Genomic DNA, 10208 nt, shown 5'->3' with positions numbered 1-10208 from the left:
TTATCTAGTTTGTCACTTGAAGTGTGTTCTCCCTTTTAAATTCAAACACCCGGAAAGCTCCTGGTTGAGAAGTCTTTGAACTTTAATTCCAAGATGTGTGCTCCACCAGTTATGTAAAGTGATCTTGAGGTATGTACTGAAGGCCTGCTGCACTTCAGTGCTTCAGTCACATTGCACAGGGGGATTTCTGCTGGGTTTAGCCATTAGTTTATAACCATATATTGACATGGCACACATGTAGCTGAAAGAATGCCCAGCTGACCCGCGCAACAGAATGAAAACATCCAAGAGCATCTGCTTCGCTTGCTTAGTACAGTAAATGGTGATCAATAATAGAATAGCACATGCCTTTTAGCATGTTACACAAATCAATGTATATCTATTTAACAAAATATCACAGTTAACTAAAATGATGCAAGTCACAGTAATGGTATATTTTTGTTTAAGGTCAGATTAGACAGAGTAATACATCATAATTTAATTTGAGTAATATATTAGTAGAAACATACTTTAAAGCACAGTGGAAACACTTAGAATACCCTAAATAGTGTGAATCAGTACTTTGATTTCTTTTTAACAAATTCCGCTCAAAGCCGACACGACAAGTCCACACATTCCTCTCCTGTTTAAATCCGTGGTTTATGCTATAATCACACTTTACGAATTGAGGGATTACAGGCTTTCCTCCACCAAATAAGTACGCAGCGTTTTACCTTTGAGTACATGAAAAATGTCTGTCTTAATAAATAAACTGACCACAATTGGAGAGGGTTTCCCCTGCTGCCGCCAAACCTCTTACTCTCCTCCTAACCTGCTCAGCTTATTTTCAATAGCAGTCAGACAAGAAAGGAAACAGTTAAAACATAGGAAATATGGCTTCAACTATTTCACCATTTATTGATTAATCTGCAAATTACAACATTGATTGATATATTTGAGGGAAATAATTGCATAGTAATGTTATGTTGTTTGACTAAAATATTTCCCCACTGTGCATTGTCAGGGCAACAAAAAATGTGCTCAATAATTTCAATCTGACTGCTGATTGCTATTTTTCTATCCACCTCAAATAATTGGCCTGTTGGTGGTGCTAGAGGAAAGATATGTCCATAGAAAATCGTATGGAAATCTGTATCTTAAAAATCCTACTTTTTAAAACTTTGTCCATCATATTTGTATAATTTGAGTCATACATTGTTGCTCATTCTAGGTGTAGCGAGTCATAAAGTGACAGTAGCTCAGCAATGTTTTGTGATTAGTTCAGAAAGAATATTACAGCTAAACAATATATAAATAACAATAATCATTGTTTCTTTTAGTTTTAATTAAAATCTTTGATGGTCATGAGACACACTATTCAAATTTTTTTTTTGTAATCTCAATTTCCTTTAATTGGCTTTATGAAAAGCTCAGCCTCAGGCTAGGTGCGATGTCGTATGAACTTGCGGAGGAGGGAAGGATAGACGATACGATCTCAGCCCCAGGCAATGAATTACTGAGCGGCTTTAAATCCACAGTATTTTTAAACTGTGAAGCATGCACTTCCTCTGATGACCACTAGAGGGCAGACCAACACTGGCAGTACAATCAGAGTGACTGAAACCTGCTTACATGCCTTATCACTGTAACTGCATAATGGGCCATATATAAGCAAATAATCATTTGAATTCTACATTTGAATTAACATTTCCTCCATTTGGATTTTTATATATTTATTGATCATTTAATATTTCACATACTCTAAACATCTGGTGGGTAATAGTAGGATGGCATGTGACTTGTCTGTCCTTTATATAGGAGGTATTTAGTGGAGAGAATTACATCATTGTCCACTGATGAAACAAGGCAAGCTGACACCCAGCAACGTTTAAATACTTCTTTCATAACATGTTACAAAAATATCACTTACATTCCTGTAACCGCTGACAGTCTGCTTCCTTACAATAATGACACAACTCTTTTTGTTCAACTTAGAGATACAACAAGGGCAAATATTGCATGGTAAAATATTATATTTTAAAAGAAACACATTTGATTTACAGAGCTACATATTATTGTGATTCGTGAGGTGTTAAATAATTGACAGTTTAACAATAAATTAAATTACTTTGATTACAAGCTGATTTGCATGAGCGATTATAAAATATGTACAAAAACCAGAGGTGGGAAATAATTGTGTACATTTACTCTGTACTGTAAGTAGGGGAGACCAGGGACAGTTGCAACACTTTTTGGGTTTTTCCCCAATAAGTAAAAAAACATTTACAATAGGATAGCCATTTTGCTATATTATACATTATCAATATGTCAGCTACTGAAACAATGTATTTAAGATGTTTTTATGAAATAAGTACAGGTTGGAAAATGTATTTTTTTTTAAAAACTCAACTGTCATTGTGTACAGGGACAGTTGTAACACATGCCAGGCACGGTTGTAACATGTTAATAACGGTTACCTTTTTTCACACTACATGACAACAAATAGGGAAAGCTGTCAAATTCTAAGGCAACAAGATTTGAATGGGGTTTCACACATCCCCCAACAAACAATGAACAATGAACAGGATACCAGATAACACACACAGCATCATCCTCTGTGAAGGATTACACTTCTTTGGTGTTTAGTAGCCTACTCTTGGGGGTGTTTGTGATCCCTGACTCTCCAACCTCAGCCTCTTTTTATGGAACCGGTACAGGGTGACATGGCATAGTACAGGGTGACATGGCATATATCCAGGGACTTTGCCACTTCCCTGAATGATTTGCCCTTCTCAACTTCATTTGAGGCCCTCTGCAGCAGAGCAAGTGGCACTCCCCTGTCTGTCATCCTCTTTCTGACATTTGGCATACTGTAATAACACACGCACACACTTTAGGCCTACTGTACAGTATTTTATTCTGTTTAGTTTTACAGGGACAATGCACACCAACCAACAATACAACTGTATGCTTGAATGAACAATTGATCATTCAAGCAAATGAGCCATCATTGTCAATGTGCCATGTTACAACCGTCCCAGGACCACCAGTCTTGCTTCCACCCCCTGTGAACCTGGTTGCTAGCTTGACCCATATTTAGCTAGTTATATTTGTAGCTTACAAAACAGTGATTCTAATAATACTAGTTTGGATTCCTAGACATTTGAACTCAAGACAGTCTCCAAAAAATACATCATATAATTGTAGTTAATATTTTACCTCAGAAACACACTTTTGCTGATATCTTACGCGAGAAATTCAAACATGGCTCCTTTTTTTCTCAGCGATCTTACCATCTAACTGCGCATGTGCAGAGTGAGTTTCATCACTCTAGCTTGTTTGTGATTGGAGATATTGAAGGTGTTACAACCGACCCGTGTTACAACTGTCCCTGGTCTCCTACTAAACTTAAGTACAATTTTGAGATACTTGTACTTTATTTGAGTATTTCCATGTTATGCTATTTTGTACTACAATTCAGAGGTAAATTGTACTGTTACACTACTACATTTATGTGTTACCTTTAGTTACTGAAGTGTTATAAATATAATGAACTCTTAAATAAGACTTAAGTAAGTTACACCTGCAGTAGACTCACAAGCTACCCTGCAGTATACTAAGTTATTCAAACTAGTTGCACTTGCACCTTTACCAGCTTTGATAACACATTAATGCATCAATAATGATAACCAACCCAAATAATATGTTATTCTGCAATGAACCAATTTGCATAATGAGTAGGCTACTTATTTACTTAGTATATTTTGCTGCTAATACTTTTGTACTTTTATTTGAGTAACTTTTTGAATGCAGGACTTTTACTTGTAACATAGGCTATTACTACACTCTGGTGGGCTACTTCTAATTTTACTCGAGTACAAAATCTGAGTACTTCTCCCAAGCTAATGTATTCAATCACAACAACTCATTTGTTTAAAAATGTTCACAAAGAGATCGAGATCTTTCGTAGTGATTTCGTCAGTTTTGCATTTTGTGGCCAGGTATGCCTCAGGAGGGCTTGCAGGCTAAGCTTCACCTGAGCCGTCAACAAAGGGACACTTTGGGAGTTCACTCTTCAGCCTCACCTTTTCTGTCCCACGGTCTGACATGCCCATGCCTGCCGCTGTGCGTTCACAGAGAAAGCTCACACACACTCACACACACCCACACACACGCTGCTGTGAGCCCTCCTACCAGCAGCCAGATGGGGCTGGCTTATATGCGGAAGCTTCAGTTCCGCCCAGTCCAGTTGACTCCGAGAACAGAGGGACTAAAGTCACGCTTCTCCCTCCGCACCAGACCCGGCTTCACAAGGCAAGGTGAGTCCGGTACATCTGACAACTTCTCACAGATAGCGGCCCAGGGGAAGCCACTGCTTGTGTTACCGTTATATTTAACTGCTTTATGTGCTACAAAGTTGCAATTAAATGAACATATGGCATACGAAATATTTAGGCATTAGTTAAAAAAACACGATTTATTACGCTGCTCCTAACACAGTAACAGGTTTGTTTTACTTACAAACAAGTTGGTTTAAAGTTTATAAGAAAAGTGCACTATTAATGTCAGACATGTGTTTTATGTCACACCCAATGTGAGGCAACCAAATACACATTAAATGTCAGCTTCCGTGAAAAAAAAAACAAGGAGTGCTGGACTGTGTGTTCCCTAAAGTAAACACACGACTGATGGTGACCTAGGGAGTTATCACTTTCTCTAAAGTCTACAACTAAAGCTAAATATTGTGTTAGAGTATTACGCCTAGAAGTTATAGTATATTTATTGGTCTAGACTGACACACTGAGGTAGCATACTTAAAGCCTGCCCTAGGCATTTAAAGAGTATATATTTTATGCATTCTGAATGTAAGAAAGTGTTAAACGGAATAAGAGTTGCTTTCAGACCAAACATGTATAATCAGCTGGTGTACAGAAAGTGTCCAATAAATTCAGGTTGGTGCAAGTTGTCCCAATGATGCAAGGATTATGACAAATGGGCCTTGATATGACTTTCAATCAGTTGTTTTTTAAGTTTTAATTTGTCGTAGTTTTACATTAGAAAATACTTTCACAGTAGGCCTATGTGCTACATTGACTAATTATCAGATATTTCTTGTCTTGTATTGACAAGTTAAAGTGGATGTCATCGACAGCCCACTAGTGAAGTCCAGTACATTGTGAAAACACTCAGTGAGTCAATGTCCTGCAATGATGTCACCTGGCAACACATCGTCTCCTGAAACATTGTGAAATGAGCATGACGTATAAAGAGGCCAGTCTACACTCTATCTGCACCATAACCAAGATAACTGTTTTCTTCCCAATACTTAATGATTACTTTAATGAAACATCTGTATTTGGTGCATGCAGTAGAAAGGGCATGGTGTTCAGGCTTTTAAATGGCAGTAAAACACAACCCTGTCGACCCCTGTTTGATTCCCAATTACTGTAATAGAGCTTTTCTCCTGTGAGGCAATATTTGTCTAATCCAACCATGACTAGAAAGCCACACTGAATTGCAATTTTAGAATATTTTGGTAATCTACTTACAAATTAGATCAAGCAAGTTAAACTAACATCTACACAGGATAACACAGTAGACAGGCCTCATGTATGCTGCGCTGAAAGCATTGTGTTGTTATCTTGTTTTTGGTGTGAATGTGCTGAAATATTGGGCATAAAAAAAAGTGCCATTATGACAGGAACTTATAAGATAAGGCCTTAGTGGAAAATACCCAGATGTGTACAGGCTTAGAGAAGTGTTGATGTGATTGCTGCTGATAAACTGCTTTTCCCTCGGTGAGGGTTGGGAACACTGAAAGGTGTGTCTGCTCATGTCTATGCCTGATATCATTATGGATTGCAAAACAAGCAGGGACGTGAGATGAGTTAATGTTTTTTTCTTCCTTATTAGGGAATGAAATGCAACTGAAATGTGGGTATGATGTGTGTGTGATCCACATTTTTCTATCAGCATTTTATGTAGCTTTTTTTCTGAAATGCCCCAGTTGGCTGGCTATGAAATGTAATACCGAAATAATCTCTAGGGAACAACTGACATAGTTAACAGAGCTATGCAATGCTTTGTATTCCTTAAGGGCTGTTTTGAACAATGACCTCAAGACATTGAGTCCTGAAGAAATTTGAATAAAACGTATAGTATATGTCTATAATAACTTTTGTACTATCACCCCTTAACATTAAATGAGCGTTAGCATTAGCAGTTAAGGGGTTAGGGCTGCTCGGTTATGGCAAAAATCATAATCTCGATTATTTGGGTAAATAATTGATATCACGATTTTTAAAAACGATTATCCATTTATTTAAAAAATATGTGAACAGTATGTTTTTAACAGTTGATTACCGTGAACTTTAAGTATAATTCAACTGAAAAACCTTTTTTTTTAATATGGTGTATACTTTAATGAAATTCTAAGCAAGGCCTGCAACAGTGTGAAAGGTGTCACTAAGTTCCTTATATTGAGGTTAGGACTCCACCTACATTTGCTTTCACATCTGAAATGTGTACTCTATCTCTGTTTTAACAGTTGTTCAAAGATGTGTCTCAAATAATGCAATATGATGAGTATAAACAGAGTAAGTGTAATTGATTGGTGATAATGGATGTGGGTTAGGTCTTGTCAATTCCCCAAAAATAAACGTCTTGGCTCACATCGACCCTCGATCACCTTGAAGAGGGAGACAGCAGTCTATAAGTAGTTTATTTCTTATTATAGACCTGCATATTCTCCATGTGGCCATGGTGTACTCTAGTTTGATTCTGAGAGTGTGTTGTATAAATAGTAGAGCTATGTGCTCTTTGTTTTCCAGGTGTTCAGCTCCTCACGATCACTTTCACACATGATTTTATTTTCCAACCGCCCTCATGCCTTCTGTGTGGCTTAGTAGCTGGCTTCTTTGAAGAGCCCGTTCCCCTCCCGGCGAGATGATGAGTCGGTTTGTTGGCCAACCTTCTGATCTGACGTGTGTCTCGTACAAGGACCAGGTGATGGTCTGCAGCAGGTGGTGCTGGGTCCCTGAGGGAATTTATGTGACAGCAGCATGACTTACAACCTGAGAATGGCATGCCTCTGGGATGACAAGGCATTATTATTCATGAAATACTGATCAGGAAAATGTGTTTTCTCTGCAGTGCAAACTGCAAAGTGCACAAAAGCAATAGTTGAATCTTGAATTGCTTTGTTTAAGGATGGACTATGTGAGGAAAACGTGACATCCTTTTTACTGAAGCTAGAAATAAAAGAGCAGTAGATATTCAAATTGTACAGCACCAAATGATAGCTATACTTTAATTCCTCTATTCACCCCTCTATTCATTCATAAGTTTAGCAGAAATGCCAGATGTTTAGTTCTTTACAACATAAATATTTGGTTCTCAGTTTCTTTCTAACATTTTATTTGATTGCCACTAACATTACATCAGTGTTAGACTTGGCTTTGATCCTACATTTCACTTTTTTCCAAGTGATTGCAGTTTACTGTTTTGTGACATACTGTACGACTTGTGGGTCAGCCTTTGATGTTATGTTTTTATGTCCACATTCACCCTTCCTGTTGTGCAGGGCAGAGGTGACATATTTCCACATGATCTGTTTCTTTCTGAACGTGGTTCACAGGCACACAGACAGATCCACTAGAGACTGTTGGCTGAATACTCCAGTAAATTAAAGTGCATTCTGCAAATATGGTACACCAATTTCCCCAATAATTAACCTAATCTAAAATCTAAGCATGTGACTGTACTTAACCTCAATTTAGCTTCTAATAAATAGCTTTCAGCTTCAAATTTTCAGTGGAAAAGAAATGCATGACAGGCAGGGCTTCAACCAGTGAAACTTAATAGTGCATGACATATTTTACTGCACCAAAGATTCTTCGCGTTGTCTCATTTTGGAACTGTCCATCTGATTTGAAGGCACACATGTATAATCAGGATATGGTATTGGTATCCATCCATGAGGTAATGTCGATGATGGTGCATTTGGCCGTTGAGACGTTGGCAAACCTTCTCTCCAATGAAACGTAGAGTTGGCAGCTGAGATGTATCAAGTCTATGACCATCTAGGGTGTGTCGAGCATTTATGCTGCATTCACAGAAAATCAGCAGGCTGAGCCAAAAATGCAAGACCTACATTCATTTTCAAGTGGGTAGTATGTTGATGTGCGGATTGCATTTGTTACCCACTGTGAAAAGTTAAAAACAGAGTGGTCTTTTGGAGAAATCACCCTGATGTCATGCTGTGGTAGCATGGCCAATCACGTAACCAGCTGTCCAGATCTGTACAACCCTGCCACGAGGGAGTACACACGCAGTAATCATTGTGAAATGAATTGGCATTCATTGTCTCACAAATGTACCATTTCATTGACACTCCCACATGCCGTTGCACAACCCTTAGCTGATTGACGCAACGCCTGATTTGGTGTGAATGCAGACAGACAGTTGCCTGAGGAAAGGTTAATGCTCACTCTGTTATATATTAGGGATAAACAGATATTTTTGCCGGATGTGCTTACCACATATTTTATATAACGTCTTTTTTTCTAAAGACCATTTCTCAACACCAGGAATCAATTTTAAGGATGACACAGGTACAGGACTGTTCACTAGGCTTTGCCTTATTGAAAAGATGAATACCAAAGGGAGTCTTTTGGAAAAAGGAGATACAATGCCTTTGCCTACCAATGCATCATTTAAAAAATGCTGAAGTTGCCACTAGTTTGATTGTTTTACCCCTTATGTATTGTAAGGACAATATGATCTATCTACAATAGGCTGACAGTACCTCCATAATGCCAGTTCATTTTTTAATATCGTTTGTTTACTCAGTCTGGCTACCTTTTGTCAGAAAATCATTTTCTCAAGCAGTGGGTTCAATGAGAGGACACTGAGATCATGGGTTCAAAGTGCAGCTCCAGAGTCACTGATGTGAGATTATTCTAGATAAACAAAGGGTAGTCAATGCTAACACTATAAATATCCCTGAGTTGTCCTTGTTTCTTTTTTTCAGACTACCTTTGTGTTGCTTATTACATGTCACACTCATTTGCTTGAGGATGTGCATTTTGATTAGCAACAGCAATGTGGCAACCCTTGTAGTCGAGCCCTGTGCTGTATATGCTATATGACAGACTCAGTAATCCCTATCGTAAATGGCATTGCCTAGGACAAAGCTTTAGAAAAGGACTATTCATCGACAGTTGTTCTTGAATCTAAATAGTTTCACTGTAATCAAATGTAAGCTAGTAGCCCCAACGTGTCTGGTGATATGTTATTGGATGACAAAAAGGAAATAATTATAACACACAGTGATGAAAAACATACCTGGCATGTCTTTGAATCTACACTCGTCATAGGAATGCTTTTCTTCACGTCAAATAGAACATCCATTTACAGTGCACTGACTTGAACACACTAAGTTGGCTGCACAACAACTATGAACTACGTCACACACAGTTTGTTTACATACTCATTTCCCGTTTTTCTCTTCCTTATTGTTGTGTTATCTCTGTCTGGGATTTTTTCAGTGTGGAGTTTGTGTCTTGGTGTTTTATATCCCTCTAAATATTGGTTCATGCACTATCAAATGTAAAAATATCTCTTCTTCTGTCTCTAGGTGAATCATGAGCAGCAGCTACAGCGTCTCCCTGGCTGGCCCCGCCCCCTGGGGCTTCAGACTGCAAGGAGGGAAGGACTTCTGTCTCCCCCTCACCATCTCACGGGTGAGTGGAACATGCACACAAAACACTCATGTACCCTTCACTCCATGACTGCCACCTCTGAGGCATGCAGTACAGGCTCGTGATGCCATTTGACCCGTCGGTGATGAATGTGCGTGTGCCATTCATCTCCTGTGTGACAGTCATTGCTGGATTTAGACACCTTCTCTAAAAGCTCATGGCCTCTGTCACTCAATCCCTCACAGTCATGACCTACCTCAGACTATTGTCATAATAATATTACATAACTGAACCGTAACCACAATATCCGTCAATTAAGAAAACTCCCTAGCATTTCCCAGACGGTCATTGAGGGTATATGTTGGAGATTAAGCTGATAGCTGTTAGCGGCTGCTGTCATTTTGGTCATCAGATGAGGGATGATGCAAAGTGTTCTGAAAATGAGCTGATAAGATTTTGGCCCATTTTTTTGGCTTGTGTGACCATTAGCCAATCACCAACCAAGGTACCCCCCCCACCTTATCACCT

General features: G+C 38.6%; 1 protein-coding gene across 5 annotated transcripts in view; it reads left to right on the top strand.

Moving 5' to 3' along the window:
- The first annotated feature begins 4150 nt into the window (after positions 1–4150).
- pdlim5b (PDZ and LIM domain 5b) overlaps positions 4151–10208 on the top strand; it is a 43874-nt gene continuing 37816 nt past the window's right edge. For 2 of the 5 annotated variants that reach the window (XM_034095794.2, XM_034095792.2), the window contains exons 1-2: positions 4155–4298; positions 9617–9722. In XM_034095794.2, the coding sequence (XP_033951685.1) occupies positions 9624–9722 (99 nt within the window). In that variant the 5' untranslated portion in view covers positions 4155–4298; positions 9617–9623. Of the gene's footprint in view, positions 4299–9616; positions 9723–10208 lie in introns of all 5 variants that reach the window. The other 3 variants (XM_034095793.2, XM_034095796.2, XM_034095795.2) reach the window with 3 other exon arrangements.

Source organism: Pseudochaenichthys georgianus, chromosome 12 (genome assembly GCF_902827115.2).
Source record: "Pseudochaenichthys georgianus chromosome 12, fPseGeo1.2, whole genome shotgun sequence".
Taxonomy (NCBI): domain Eukaryota; kingdom Metazoa; phylum Chordata; class Actinopteri; order Perciformes; family Channichthyidae; genus Pseudochaenichthys; species Pseudochaenichthys georgianus.
The sequence above is the reverse complement of the archived record's forward strand: the minus strand, read 5'-3'. Positions and strand labels throughout refer to the sequence as shown.